The following is a 15,920-nucleotide window of genomic DNA, read 5'->3' on the forward strand; positions in this document are numbered from 1 at the left end:
AAGCAGAATTTATGTTATGTCTCCAAAGCATGTGAAAAAAAAACACAGCATAAGTTATTTTATTTTTATTTATAGTGGGTTACTTATTAAGTATCTGTACTGTTTTTGATGGTTGGTTTGCATGTGTCAAAAGGTAGACTTTTCAAAAAAAATTAAAAATAAACAATTTCCTACTTAATAATAATAATAATAATAATAATAATAATAATAATAATCAACATTAATATTATTAATATTAAAGAATGATTTTTTTTTATTTTCTAATAAATAATAAATATTACATTTTATTTGATAATAAATAGCCTCATTATTTTAGTTATTTATATGATTTATATAAGATATTAGAATACGTGTTAGCTTTTGTAAGTGATATGTTTTAGAATAGAATATGTAATGTAAATGTGCCATTTACATGCATTTCATTTAATATGGAAAATAAGTGCATGTTTTTACCAAAATTTATATTGGATTTTATTTTAAATGTGTGTGCGTGTAGAACAATATAATTGGCACAAAGAAATGATGGTGTTCTTTCCTAAAGAAGTAGTTACTCCACCCGGTTTAGAGCATCATTATGGAGATTTTAGGTTATAACTAACGTGGTTCAAGCGATGGATCTGCGACAGAGAAACCAGGGGTTTTAGAAAACACTCTTCACTACATCCTTCTTTTCCCAAACGATGCATCATACTGTGATAGAGTGGCAATATGATAGAGATGAGTAACGTCGTTGTTTGGGAAACACACCACAGGTTAGGGTAATTAGGCATGTTATTGTATAACAGGGGTTTGTTCTGTAGACTATCGAAGAAAAAAAATAACTTAAAGGGGCTAATAATTTTGTACTTAAAATGGTTTTTAAAAAATTAAAACTGCTTTTATTCAAGACGAAATAAAACAAATAAGACTTTGTCTAGAAGAAAAAATATTATCAGACATACTGTGAAAATTTCCTTGCTCTGTTAAACATCATTTAGGAAATATTTAAAAAAGAAAAGAAAATTCAAGGGGGGGCTAATAATTCTGACTTTAACTGTATATATATTAATGCAATTAAAAAGTTTGAGAACACTTCACATTCATCTCAATTGTGGATTTCAGGTCTTTACAGCTGCGTTAAACAACTGCCTGCCACCACCGACTTTGCTAAAGCAGAGCTGGGTTTTTTCTGCCTCAAGGTCTAATAAAGCAGAGGTGGAAATTTTGAGAGAGTGTTCTGGAAGGCGTCAGGACGACAGGCACTCACCTCCATCATTCCAGAGGGCACGCTAGCATTGATGGCGTTGTAGTTCAGCAAATACCCACTGGCTCCTTTAACCAGCTCCCATCTGACCCGCATAGACGTCAAGGCCTCGTCGTACACACTCATGCTAGTAACGGCAGGTAGGGGCACTGTGTGGAAATAATGAAGACTTCAATCTAAACTACATTCAGTGCAGCTTTATAACAATGAAAGGGACTAATAAAGAGTTGTGTTTTCTCATCAACGTTTGTGTTTTGAGCATTAAATGACCATAAAGCTGTATTTAATACAAAGCCACAGTGGCAGATTATTGCATCCAAGTGGCTCATGGCAAAACGATAAGCCTCTTTTTATGACGGGATAAGGTCTTGTAATGTTGATCATAAACATTATAGTGAGAAATGTAAAAAGAGGCTTAAGCAAACTATAAAGTGAGAATAGCCAATTACGATGTGATGTTTACTTTAAATACGTGTTAAATCATTCATGTTTGCTTTGTCCGTCCACTTCTGAGATTTCGCAGCTGCTTTGCCACGTTGAAACCAGCATTAAAATTGGATGTTATAGGAGCTCCTTGTTGTTGTTGTTGTTGAGGTTTTATATTGGCTGTGCTCCAAACAATACTGAGCTGCCTACCTAGACACATTTTCAGGCATCATTAGTTACTTCGCCACGCACATAGGATTTTCAGATCTTAAAGAACATCATGTTTGGGTTAAATTATTGCATGTAAACCCCATCATAATTTTGCCAAAAATAAAGGACCTCAGTGATTTTGTTTTGTTTTCTTGTACTAATATATAATCATTTTTAAACACAGACATGGAGATGCAAACTGTCTAAAGTTATTAAGTTTTGGGTTCCAAAGATTTATCAAAACGGCAAAATATCCATCAATTGACAGACTTTTATTTTTATTTATCCTTCTGACCAGTGGATATTTTTAAATGCATCTTCATATAGTAATTTTTAGATGTTTCTATTGGCGAAAAGACAAAAATGCTGTCGAAGAATCTTGTTTTTTACTATGATAGGGAATTTTCAGGTGGTTGCTATATGGCTCAAGCCTCACATTTGATTTATTTTGGCTTAAAGGAACATTAAACATGGCAATTTTACTAATTTAACAGCAGAATGTATCATATTCAGTGTATTCAGCTGATCTCCATGTCTAGTGGAAGTACTTTTTAACTTAGCTAAGAATCTGAGTCAGATTAGACCATTAGCATCCAGTGTTGGGGAAAGTTACTTTTGAAAGTAAAGCATTACAATATCGAGTTACTCCCCATAAAAGTAACTAGTTGCAATACTTAATTACTTTTTAGAGGAAGTAATGCGTTATGTTACTTTTGCGTTACTTTTTATTACCTGACTGAGGTTTGATCTCTTTCAGAACTTGTTTTTTTTTTATTTGGTCACACTTTAGTTAGATGGTCTGTTTGTTGAATTTCAGTTACATTGCAACTAATTCTCAGATTATAAATAGACTGTTAGGTTGGGGTTAGGGTTACTTTAAGTTGACATGTACTTGCACAGTTTCTTATAGTCAGTGAAATGCCTGCACAGCAAATTCATTAGTGTTACATTTTCAGGTGTTAAGGTAATTCAGAGCAAAGTGTTAAAATTCTAGAGTTAGATAAAGATAAAATAACCCTTTCAGTAGCCCCTTTCACACAGTGATACCGGTAAATTTCTGGAAAATTTCCGGAACGACTTTACCGGTATATTGAAAAAAGCGCTGTTCACACAGGCGAGGACGTTACGGAAATTTTCCGGAAAAGAGCATTCACACATTCATTCCAAAATACCGGTAAATTCTGACATCATTCACCACAAACGAGCTTTAAACGGCTGAGCTTGTATTTGTAAACATTTGACTAAATTACAAACTCTGTGGATGATCAATATTGTGAACAACTTTCGCAGGATCACTTTCGCATGTCGAGATGTTCATAATATGTGCGTGTGCAGGCGCTCATAGGCGCACGCAAAGCTTGAAGGTAAACAAACAACGGCTTATCATAAGCATCTCATCGATGATTATTTACACAGTTGGCATTAAGAAGAACATATAAACGTGATCTGACTAACTTCTAGCAGCTAAATGTGTCTGGAAAAATATTCAAAGGCTTTTATTCTCATAAACTGCGCGGACGTAAATGCGTCTGACTGTTGTGATTGGCTAAAGCAGACGTCTCACGTCAGCACGTTCTAGACGTGCACGCGCTTATTTCGGGAATCTTCCTTCTGCATTCACACAGCGCAACATTCCGGCAAATTGCCGGTAATGTTACAACTTCTCTTTCCCGAAAATAGCCAGAACGAATTTACCGGTATTTTCAAAAAGGACCTGTTCACACAAACACACCTTTCCGGAAAATTGCCGGCAATTTTCCGGAAAGGTCTGTATGTGTGAAAGGGGCTAGTGTTAGAAGCTGATTTGCCTCCTTGTCATACAGAGTTACATGTATCTAACGCTAATACAGTGTTAACTACTACATCCAGGAATTTTTGCAGCAATATCCCTGGAGGATTTTTTCCAGAAGCCATTTTCTTCAGCCACGAAGAGCAATGAGAAGAAGCAACTGGTGAGTAAAAGTACTTAAAATGTTTGTATATAGACATTTGACATCCAAATCGTTATATATATTTTAGTTTGAAATATCTTCCAAAAAATCATAATTTTTCATCTTTATTTTGTTTAGTACAGCTGTTACATAAAAAATTAAAGAAAAATGAAGCTGTCTTAAAACTGCTCCTTTTTGTTATCATACGAGAAAGTATGGTGTGTGACTGTTTTGAGTAGTTTTCCTTAAACATTAACCGAATAGTTAGTAAAGTGTTGCAGATATTAAATAAGATATATTTTTATTTCTGTGCAGTGTTAAAAAATTGACCTAAGAGTGTTAAAACAAAACACTGACTGGTGTTCATATGATATTTTGTGCTGTTAATATTTTACACTATAAAAGTTTGCTAATTCAATCCAGAAAAAGAAAAGCTCCTGTGGCCGCCTGGTTTTTACCACATTTTCAGATCTTACCATATTCTCACCCTGTTATTTACTTGATTATTTAATTTATTCATTTATTTTTGCTTTATTTTTATTATTTATTTATTTAATTGTATTTATTTGTTATTTTTTATTTTTCCTGCACCTGGAACCGTTCTGCACTGCACTCGAACAGCGTTGTTGTGGTCAACTGCGTCTCAAGTCTGCCGATGTATGCGGCGAGCCACTGGGCAAACTGACGGTAAAGACATCCACACCGAGGTAAGCGGTCAGCTGGTAGAGCGGAAAACAAAACTGAAGTCATCTACGACGTCTTACTGCCCTGTAGAGTTTTAAAAATAAGATAGCTCTGGCTACATAATTTGCGCTCTCCAGAAATGTATATGGAAGTACATTTTCACAATGAGCCTGTGTTGAAACAAAGTGTAGTCTTTCCTTAAAGGTAGTTCCATATGTACAAAGCGACAGATATCAAGTCTGTGAAAACAGCTGTAGTGTGCAGGGAAACAGCTGTTTCCAGTGGTTAATGTTTAGTTCAGACAATGAGACTAAACAGTTGCAATAAACAGCAGGAGAAGGGTTGATCTGCTTGACTTACATGTGGTTTCGGTTCCTTTCAAAGGTTCGCTGCTCTCCTCCCCGATCACTCCATAGACCCTGACGATATACTCGGTCATGGGGTTCAGGTTGACCAGGACAAGTGTGTTTTCCTCACCATCAACGAACAGCTGCAAAACATCATCAGAGAGCGGTGATTGTCTGCTGAGAGGGGTATTATACAAGCGGAGGGGTGAAGCCATCTGAAATCTTCTCTCTGAAGTTGCAGCTTCTAAGAGGTCGGAATTTAGCTCAAAACACGCAGGGCAGGTTGTGGGATTTATGGCATCTAGATCAGCTCATACTGATACACAATACCTTTAAAACATATAGACTTTCCCCAATGCACACAATGTTGACATTGCAATAATATATGAGAACTGCATAGCTCTGAAGGAATGTGACGTGAAAGCTGCCCTGTTTTATTGAAGTCATTAAGGTTATACAGAGGTATGCAGAGATGATGAAATTAAATGTCAAATGTTGTACTTCATCAAACCTGACTTTTATAGCAACGGGCACAGTAATAGTGATCAGATTATTTGCAACAAATTTATTATAAAAGTAATATATCACACAGCCTAATTCATATATATATATATATATGAATGAGTGAGTATGGGTGTTTCCCAGTACTGTGTTGCGGCTAGAAGGGCATCTGCTGTTTAAAACATATGCTGGATATGTTGGCATTTCATTTTGCTGTGACGACCCCTGATAAATACGGGGACTACGCAGAAGGAAAATTATTGAATGAATGTAGTATTCTTGTGTCATTGACAACATATTCATTCATTCATTTTCTTTTCGACTTTATTAATTCAGGGTTGCCACAGCAGAATGAACCGCCAACTTATCCAGCACACTTTTAAACAGCGGATGTCCTTCCAGCCGCAACCCATCCATGGGAAACATCCACACACACCCATTCACACACTTGGGACAATTTAGCCTACCCAGTTCACCTGTATCCGGAGCAACCGAAGCACCCGGAGGAAACCCACGCGAACGCAAGGAGAACATGCAAACTCCATTGACAACATACTAATGTCAAACTGTTTTTGTGTGGTTTCAGGATAGTTAGGAAGTTCCCTTAAAGGGCTTCTCCCTAAGTCTGCAGCATGTGCCAAAAGGCAGCTCACTAGGTTTTGGAACAGAGCTACACTTGAAAGTTTTGCACAGAATGCAGAAGCCTGTAGGCTAAAGGCCAACTCGCACTACATAAACAGACGACACCAGACACTTTGCCAAGTTTTGTGTGATCAGAATGTTACTGCTGTCTGCATCTGTCAGCGTGTGTCAGAGCCTGTTTTTGCCAAATGATCAGACCGAGTGAGTGCTTGTTGGGTCGAGGAATGTCTGAGAGGTCATGTACTGTAATCTGGAGATTTTCTGCATTGGTTGGTGTCTGGAAGTGCAGTGTGAACTGGCTACACTGCAAAAATTATTTCTTAAAACAAGACAATATCTTTTGCTTGTCGAGAAAATTCTTGATATAAGAATTATTTGATATTCGGACTAGAAACAAGACAAAAAATCTAAGTAAGAAAAGCATTTTTAATGCTTTATTAATTTATTAATTACGTAATAAATGACTGTTACACAGAAGTTCAAGAAGTTCACCCAAAACTGAAAAGTCAGTCATTATTTAATCAGCTTTCTGTTTCTGATTTTTAGAAAATTGCTGAAAACCTGAATGGTGCTGATTTACTTCCATAGTACATTTTTATTATGAGAGGCAATGGTTACAGGTTTTACACAATCAATACACAATACTCTAATACACAATTATAGCATAGACTACCGGTTTGGGGTCAGTGTGATTTTTCACAATTGGGATTCAATTGTGAAATGTTATGGCACTATAAAATAATTGTTAAAAAGTAGCTCATAATTTAATTTAATAATTTATTCCAGTGATTTTAAAGATGAGTTTTCAGCTACATTACTCTAGTCTTCAGAGTAACATGATCCTTCAGAAATCACTCTGTTATTAATTATTATTATTATTATTATTATTATTATTATTATTATTATTATTATTATTATTATTATTATTATTGTTGTTGTTATTATTATTACTATTATTATTATTAATTTTATTATTACTATTATTATCGTTATTATTATTAGTAGTAGTAGTAATATTATTAGTATTATTAGAATTATTATTATTACTATTATTATCATTATTATTATCATTATCATTATCATTAGTAGTAGTAGTAGTAGTAGAAGTAGTAGTAGTAGTAGTAGTAGTATTAGTATTATTAAAATTAATATTATTATTAAGATTATTATTATTATTATTATTATTATTGGTATTAGTAGTAAAAGCAACAAGGACTGGAGTAATAATTTCATCTGAACTACATATTATAAGAAAGCATTTATTTAAAATTGTAAACATTTTTAACAATTTAAAATGATTTTGAATTTTTACATTTAATAAATTCCGCCTTGATGAACAGAATAATTTTCTTTTAAAAAAAAATATATATATGGGGAAAAAAACTTTTGATAATTGTATTTTTTAAATAATTACTTGCAGACAAACATTCAAAGATTAATTCTAATATCTCAAGAGAAGCTTTGAATGTAAACATGACATGACTATAGCTGTGTCTCATTTCAGAGGCTGCATCCTCCGGAGGATGCACACTTCAGAGGTGAGTCCATCGAAGTCCACACATGCCGAAGCGAGCTTTTTAAAATGAGAAGATCTAGCCTACAGAGTACGGATCTCATCAGCTGGCAACTATAACAGCTGCCGTTAATAAGCCATAATAAAATTTGTAATGACTTTTTCTCAGACTGATTTTATAACTTATTTTAAGTGATCTAAAGGCAAAACAAGGTTTACAGAAGCTGGAAAAAGATTTCCTATAACCCATACATGTAGACATAAAAACATACACTGTTTATAAAATCACTCTTTAGTAAGACATGTCATACTATTTTAGTTTTTTAACACGTGCTTAGATATCCGAGTAAATAAACCTATATTCATACATTTATTCCGGAGTTTTTTTTAAAAAACGTCCTGCCATTATCAGCTCGCAATGAATCTTGGGATGTTCGAGGCTGTGAAGCATCCACCGGTTGAGTCCTTCATTACCTGGGAAACGAAGGACACATTTGGAGGCTACATTTGAAGGAGCCTTCAAATTTTTTTAAAATGAGTCTTCGTCATGCCACAGTAACGCAGCACCCTTGGAATGCATCCTTCAGAGGATGCAGCCTTTGAATTGAGACGCAGCTAACATGGCATCTTGTTTGAGAATGATCAGAATGACAAGTACGACAAGTTTAAAAAAAATGATGCGTTTCACTTTGATCATTTGTGTTGGGAGAACATAAAGGAATTAACTTATTAATTTGTACAAATTTAAGTGGATTAAATGCAAAAATAAAAGTAGAAACCTTCAAGAAATGTTGTTTTAGCTCATTTTAAATAAGTGGAATAAATAGTAAACATAATTTTTTTTGGTGTAGTAATTCTATAATTCTTGTAGTTACAGTCTTAATTATCTAAAATGCTAAAATGCTGGTCCATTTGACTATAAGCTTGAAACAATGCTCACCACTTCAGTCTTTCCTCCAGCGGCAGGGACATATTCAATACGAAATCTCTCCACTGGCTCGTCAGGGGGCATCCAGGTAGCACGGAAGGAGTAGTGTGTGACCTCAGAAGTCTCCAGGTCAGTGGGTGTCCCTGGCCCACCTCCTGGTTCAAGCAAAGCAAAGCAAAAAATGGTGTTGAACACGTCTCAAATCAGTTTACACCTAGACTGTAAATCTTCCTCAGGCCTATTAGCTTCTAGCAAAAAGGTTAAACGGGTTATACATCACAAGTTTCATGGTTCTGTAAATCACTCTAATCCCCCAAGGAGTATCAGAGTGCAACCTACAGTTTTTTTTTCCCTCACGGACTTTTCAGCAAGATTATTAGTTTAAAAAAAACACACACAGAGAAAACCATCTGGGAAAACAAGAGCGCAAATCATAAAGTGGATGGCGAGAGTTCAAGTTTAGCCGAGCCAAACTGTGGGAGCTTTGGGAGTTAGTTTCTTTTTCTGTGTGTGTGTGTGTGTGTGTGTGTGTATTTCTAGTTTGCAGAAGAGAACCAAGTGCAAATCTGTTCAGATTATTTCAAAACATGCAATTGAAATTAGAATTATTAGTCCTCCTGAATTATTAGTGATATTTAACGGCTTAACTAGCATAATTAGGCGAGCTAGGGTAGTTACGCAAGTCAATGTACACTCACCGGTCATTTTATTAGGTACACCTTACTAGTACCGGGTTGGACCCCCTTTTGCCTTCAGAACTGCCTTAATCCTTTGTGGCAGAGATTCAACAAGGTACTGGAAACATTCCTCTGAGATTTTGCTCCATATTGACATGATAGCATCACGCAGTTGCTGCAGATTTGTTGGCTGCACATCAATGAGGCGAATCTCCCGTTCCACCACATCCCAAAGGTGCTCTATTGGATTGAGATCTGCTGACTGTGGAGGCCATTTGGGTACAGTGAACTGATTGTCATGTTCAAGAAACCAGTCTGAGATGATTCACGCTTTATGACATGGTGCGTTATCCTGCTGGAAGTAGCCATCAGTAGATGAGTACACTGTGGTTATAAAGGGATGGACATGGTCAGCAGCAAAACTCAGGTAGGCTGTGGCGTTGACATGATGCTCAATTGGTACTAATGGACCCAAAGTGTGCCAAGAAAATATCCCCCACACCATTACACCACCACCAGCAGCCTGAACCATTGATACAAGGCAGGATGGATTCATGCTTTCATGTTGTTGATGCCAAATTCTGACCCGACCATCCGAATATCTCAGCAGAAATGGAGGATCATCAGACCAGGCAATGTTTTTCCAATCTTCTATTGTCCAGGTTTGGTGAGCTTGTGTGAATTGTAGCCTCTGTTTCCTGTTCTTAGCTGACAGGAGCGGCACCCGGCGTGGTCTTCTGCTGCTGTAGCTCATCTGTCTCAAGGTTGGACGTGTTGTGTGTTCACAGAAGCACTCGTTTGTAACGAGTGGTTATTTGAGTTTCTGTTGCCTTTCTATCAGCTGGAACCAGTCTGGCCATTCTCCTCTGACCTCTGGCATCAACAAGGCATTTGCGCTCACAGAACTGCCGCTCACTGGATATTTCCTCTTTTTCAGACCATTCTCTGTAAACCCCTAGAGATGGTTCTGCGTGAAAATCCCAGTAGCAGTTTCTGAAATACTCAGACCAGCCCATCTGGCACCAACAACCATGCTATGTCCAAAGTCACTTAAATCACCTTTCTTTCCCATTTAAAGAAAGTTTGAACTGCAGCAGATCATCTTGACCATGTCAAGAGCATTGAGTTGCTGCCATGTGATTGGCTGATTAAAACTTTGCGCTAACAAGCAGCTGGACAGGTGTACCTAATAAAGTGGCCGGAGAGTATATAACGAAGATTTGTTCTGTAGACAATCTAAAACAGATTACTTAAGGGGCTATTATTATTGACCTTAAACTTAAAAAGTTTTCAGCTGATCTAAAACAAATCAGACTTTCTCCAGAAGAAAAAATATTATAGGAAATACTGTGAAAAATTCCTTCCTCTGTTAAACATCATTTGGGAAAGATTTGAAAACAATTCACGAGACGGCGAATAATTCTAACTTCAATTGTACACTAGTCAAGTGTGTGACTGTACCTGGGCCTTTAACGCTGTTACAGAGATTTTCAGTGAGGTCGTCTACAATATCCAACAGGAAGGAGAAGTCGTTGACGTTGTACATGTGGATTTCATCAGGGTCGGTAGCAATGGATCGCAACTCATTTTCATCAGCATTCTTCACACCTAGGAGCCAAGTTAATAAAAGATCTCAATTTCTTCAGCTGGGTTTATGAGACGTACAGTAGATCAGGATGAAAAGCTTTTACTGGCGTGCAGATGTTTGCATTCAATTGTGACTGAATATAGAGTGTCAAGAAGAGAAGAACTCACCGATGGCGTAAAGCTCAATGCCAGAGTCACGCAGTCTCTGTGAATTCACTACAATCTCATCCTGGGATTTGCCGTCAGTAACAAGGACACCAATCTTACGGGAATCCGGTCTCATGCCCACATTCGGCCTGAAGTTGTTCTGGAGGATGTAGTTCAAGGCCATACCTTTAAAAACACAGTAAATTTAGTTTGGTTTAGTCGATGATTAAAAAAAAGATGCTACGTCTCAATTCCCATACTTATACTACACCCTAAAAGTTGTGAAGGAAAAGTATGTAAAAGTTTGTTGATTGTGTAACAGAAGAGTATGCAAGCATTGGGACATCCTCATTAAACCGTTCATTATGTTGATTAGCTACGTCCCCTGTCAATCATCCTGACATCATCCACACCTCTGTCAGATTTAGCTACCTGCCTTACTGGAGAAGCAGCAGCAGGTTAATCTGCCATTGGTGAGTCTTTAATGCAAAGTAAATCTCCTCAGGTATTTTGATGCATTCAGAAGTCAAACATATCTTGATATAAGTTCACATTGTTGCAGATGAAATTAAACACAGAAAACGTGATTTAAATATTTTCCAGTGGGCTAGATATTGCTTAATAGTCCCTCAAACAACTTTCCCGAAACCTCTCTACTTGACGGTTGGTCTCACGCATCCGCCATGTTTGTAGTTTATTTACACTTTTCACTCGAGATTGTAGTTCTAATCCAATTCCCATCAAGTGCTTCTGGGACAGTCCTACTTACAAGTAAACAAGTCATAATAATGATGTCAAATTTGTTGAAGCTATGTTCGTCGGCATAAGATGTGTTGCAGATACTTTTGATAAGGAAAACACAGCAGTGTTTGTTAACTTTGCTTATAGAAAAATTATTTGCATCAGTTGTGTTTTGGCACTAATAACACTCAATAGTTGACTGCATCCATGAATTCATGAATATAATAATAACATATATTATGATATATATAATTTTCCATGTTACCCAGAGATGGGTTGCGGCTGGAAGGGCATCCGCTGCGTAAAACTTGCTGGATAAGTTGACGGTTCATTCTGCTGTGGCAACCCCAGATTAATAAAGGGACTGAGCCGACAAGAAAATTAATGAAGGAATAATTTTCCATTAAATATCCACGATTCCGCCATGTTTCTCACTGATATGCACTGATATGAACTCGGAAACTCAGAAGTAAAAAAAAATGAGTTTCCCAAACATATTAACAACTTTGTGGTGAAATTCATAAGCATTCAACTAGTGAATGTGATTTGTTTGACCTAACACAATGCACAATCTATTGTTAGCATATTAGCATTTAAAATAGCCTACATGCAGATCTGCACTTCAAACTTCTACAAGAAACAATAGAAACAGTAGACCATCTGAGTAACTTTGTAATACTCATTTCAGCCTTGTAGGATTTGGAACATATTAATTCCAGCCTGATCTCACGAGGAAATTTAGTGGCAAGTAATTCAGTGGCTAATTCATACGAATTCGTTCGAGTTCAGTCGTACGAAAATGTACGATTTTAAAAAGGAGGCACCTAACCCCACCCCTAACCCCAACCGCCATTGGCTCATGAGCAAATCGTACTAAATTGTACAAATTAGATCGTATGAATTCATACGAATTGGCCACTAAATCAAAAAGTTGACTAGTTCTATGTTCGAATTCTATTTAGGATGGATAGTATGTGAGTTGCGACTAGTGATGAATAAAAGATTAACCTCCCAAACAGACTGAATGCAATGACAAATTTGAACCAAGCAAAAAAAAAAAAAAAAAAAAAGGAAATTTCGACACTGTTTAAGACTCCATATTTAAAGGTTATAATGTACTAAGCAACTATGAGAAGACCAGAACTTGCATTTACATTGCTGACCCTGTTAACATATTAGTGATTCTAGACTATGTATTACAACCATATTAGCATTTAAAGAAGCCTACATGTAGATCTGCGCATTGAATTCCTGTCAGAAATAATAGACCATCTGAGTAACTGTGGAATACTCATTTCAACCTCGTAGGATTTTGAACATACACATTTTTTTGAATACTTTTTAGGCCAGATAGTGTGTGAATTGAAATGCAGCATAAAAGCAAATCATTTGCAGGTTTACTTCCTAAACAGACTTCCTGAATGCTATGACAAATTTGAGCCAAGCAAATATATATATATATATATATATATATATATATATATATATATATATATATATATATATATATATATATATATATATATATATAAATATATATATATATTTATATATATATATATATATATATATATATATATATATATATATATATATATATATATATATATATATATATATATACATACATATGAGCAATATCACATGAGTAGCAGTGCAATATGGCTGTATATCGGCACTGGTGGGAGGCGTGCGTTGTCACAAGGCCGCAGGCCGAGTACCTTAGTCCCCCTACCAGTGCCGATATGCAGCCATATGGCACTGCTACGAATATAAAAACAAAATCAAACATAGAGAGTCTCAAAAACCCTTTTGTATGAGGAACTACTTTCTTCTGCATTGGATTCAAATCATAAGCTGACAGTTGAGCAAGCTGAGCGTGCATCTTTTAAACTTTAGATCTGTAGTGTCTGCTTGTTGCTGGCTGTATGTGGGTGGAGTAATACACAAAGGGTAAAGAGGCTGTACGGGTGCTGATATTACTTAAATATATCACGGCTATCAGCCAATCAGATTCGAGAACCAGACAGAACTGTTGTATAAATAAATAAATTAATAAATAAATAAAAATTCTTTGTTTAGGACATTAACTTTTAAGAATTTAATTAGTGAAGAAGCTTTGACCAGCAGACCAAAACTTGCATCTTCAAGAGTTCAAGAGTGTAAGCATTTAGGAAATGTATCTGTACCCGTCATTGTATTTCCGCCTTTGTAGGGTAAGTTAGCCACAGCATCCAGCAGGGAGGCACGGGTGGGGTGAGCATTCAAATGCCATTCGGTTTTTGGATCCCCGCTGTACTGAGCCAAACCTGTCAGAAAAACACAACATATTTTGAGAAGATTCTTGATGTTATTTAACATCGAGCCTGGGATAACGCTCATATTTGTTTCCAGATGCATAAATACACCTTTAAATAGGTAGTTCACTCAAAAATAATAAAACTGTGTCATCTTTAACTTTTTTAAAACCTGTTTGAGTAGTTTTCTTTAGCTGGACACATCTATTTTGAAGAAGCTTCCATATTCAATTGTCTTTTTTACAATAGATTTCAATGCTTGCAGGTTTTCAGCTTTCTTCAAAATATCTTCTTTAGTGTTCAACATAGTAAAGAAGCTTTTGGAAAATATGCGATACTGTTGTTAAGTGTTGCGATAATGGCATTTTTTTACAACATAACTAGCTTTAAAAAACTATTTCATCAGCAATGTTTTAATAAAGCTATTATTTATGTAATAATCATACTAAAATAAACATCCGCTGCGTAAAAAACTTGCTGGATAAGTTGGCGGTTCATTCCGCTGTGGCGACCCCGGATTAATAAAGGGACTAAGCCGACAAGAAAATGAATGAATGAATGAATGTCAAGGTGCATTTCCCATAGATGGGTTGCAGCTGGAAGCGCATCCGCTGTGTATAAAAATACTTGCTGGATAAATTGGCGGTTCATTCCGCTGTGGCGACCCCGGATTAATAAAGGGATTAAGCTGACAAGAAAATGAATGAATGAATGAATGTCAAGGTGCATTTCCCATAGATGGGTTGCAGCTGGAAGCGCATCCGCTGTGTATAAAAATACTTGCTGGATAAGTTGGCGGTTCATTCCGCTGTGGCGACCCCGGACTAATAAAGGGACTGAGCCGACAAGAAAATGAATGAATGAATGAATGAATGTCAAGGTGCATTTCCCATAGATAGGTTGCAGCTGGAAGCGCATCCGCTGTGTATAAAAATACTTGCTGGATAAGTTGGCGGTTCATTCCGCTGTGGCGACCCCGGACTAATAAAGGGACTGAGCCGACAAGAAAATGAATGAATGAATGAATGAATGTCAAGGTGCATTTCCCATAGATAGGTTGCAGCTGGAAGCGCATCCGCTGTGTATAAAAATACTTGCTGGATAAGTTGGCGGTTCATTCCGCTGTGGCAACCCCGGATTAATAAAGGGGACTACGCCGACAAGAAAATGAATGAATGAATGAATGAATGTCAAGGTGCATTTCCCATAGATGAGTTGCGGCTGGAAGGGCATCCGCTGTGTATAAAAATACTTGCTGGATAAGTTGGCGGTTCATTCCGCTGTGGCGACCCCAGATTAATAAAGGGACTAAGCCGACAAGAAAATGAATGAATGAATGAATGAATGAATGTCAAGGTGCATTTCCCATAGATGGGTTGCAGCTGGAAGCGCATCCGCTGTGTATAAAAATACTTGCTGGATAAGTTGGCGGTTCATTCCGCCGTGGCGACCCCGGATTAATAAAGGGACTACGCCGACAAGAAAATGAATGAATGAATGAATGAATGTCAAGGTGCATTTCCCATAGATGGGTTGCGGCTGGAAGCGCATCTGCTGTGTATAAAAATACTTGCTGGATAAGTTGGTGGTTCATTCCGCTGTGGCGACCCCAGATTAATAAAGGGACTAAGCCGACAAGAAAATGAATGAATGAATGAATGAATGAATGAATGTCAAGGTGCAAACAATTAGACTTTAGAACACCAAGAATGACTGAAAACATCCGCAAAAGTCTGATTCTTAATGACTGTTGTATTTTTTCTAACTTGTCTCTAAGCATTAGTATTTATTTTCAGCTCTATGTTCCCCTAAAAGCATCTGCTACTAGTAGTAATAGTAAAGGCCCCATCTGATTGGTCAGATTTAGACAACCAATGCATGTGGCACACAAATGCTTGGCACATGAATTTATGTGGATATTTTATATAATCTTATCGCTATAATGAAAAGGTCCTAGGTCTGGTGTTACTTGAGGATGAGTAAATAGTGAGTAAAAGTTCTTTTTTGAGTGAACTATCCCTTTAACATTCCTAAAAACAAGGTAAA

At 36.6% G+C, this 15,920-nt stretch overlaps 2 protein-coding genes across 15 annotated transcripts in view; one reads left to right on the forward strand and one right to left on the reverse strand.

Annotated features, from left to right (window-relative positions):
- col12a1b (collagen, type XII, alpha 1b) overlaps positions 1-15,920 on the reverse strand; it is a 230,408-nt gene that overhangs the window by 138,276 nt on the left and 76,212 nt on the right. For all 14 annotated transcript variants that reach the window (XM_073933734.1, XM_073933737.1, XM_073933733.1 and 11 more), the window contains 6 exons: positions 13,767-13,886; positions 10,858-11,022; positions 10,564-10,710; positions 8,438-8,580; positions 4,855-4,984; positions 1,247-1,392 (listed from right to left, as the gene is read on the reverse strand). In XM_073933734.1, coding sequence (XP_073789835.1) covers positions 1,247-1,392; positions 4,855-4,984; positions 8,438-8,580; positions 10,564-10,710; positions 10,858-11,022; positions 13,767-13,886 — 851 coding nt within the window. The remainder of the gene's footprint in view (positions 1-1,246; positions 1,393-4,854; positions 4,985-8,437; positions 8,581-10,563; positions 10,711-10,857; positions 11,023-13,766; positions 13,887-15,920) is intronic.
- The window catches only part of LOC141379466 (uncharacterized), a 275,167-nt gene that overhangs the window by 122,261 nt on the left and 136,986 nt on the right, over positions 1-15,920 (forward strand). The window lies entirely within an intron of this gene.

Source organism: Danio rerio, chromosome 20 (assembly GCF_049306965.1).
Source record: "Danio rerio strain Tuebingen ecotype United States chromosome 20, GRCz12tu, whole genome shotgun sequence".
Taxonomy (NCBI): Eukaryota; Metazoa; Chordata; class Actinopteri; order Cypriniformes; family Danionidae; genus Danio; species Danio rerio.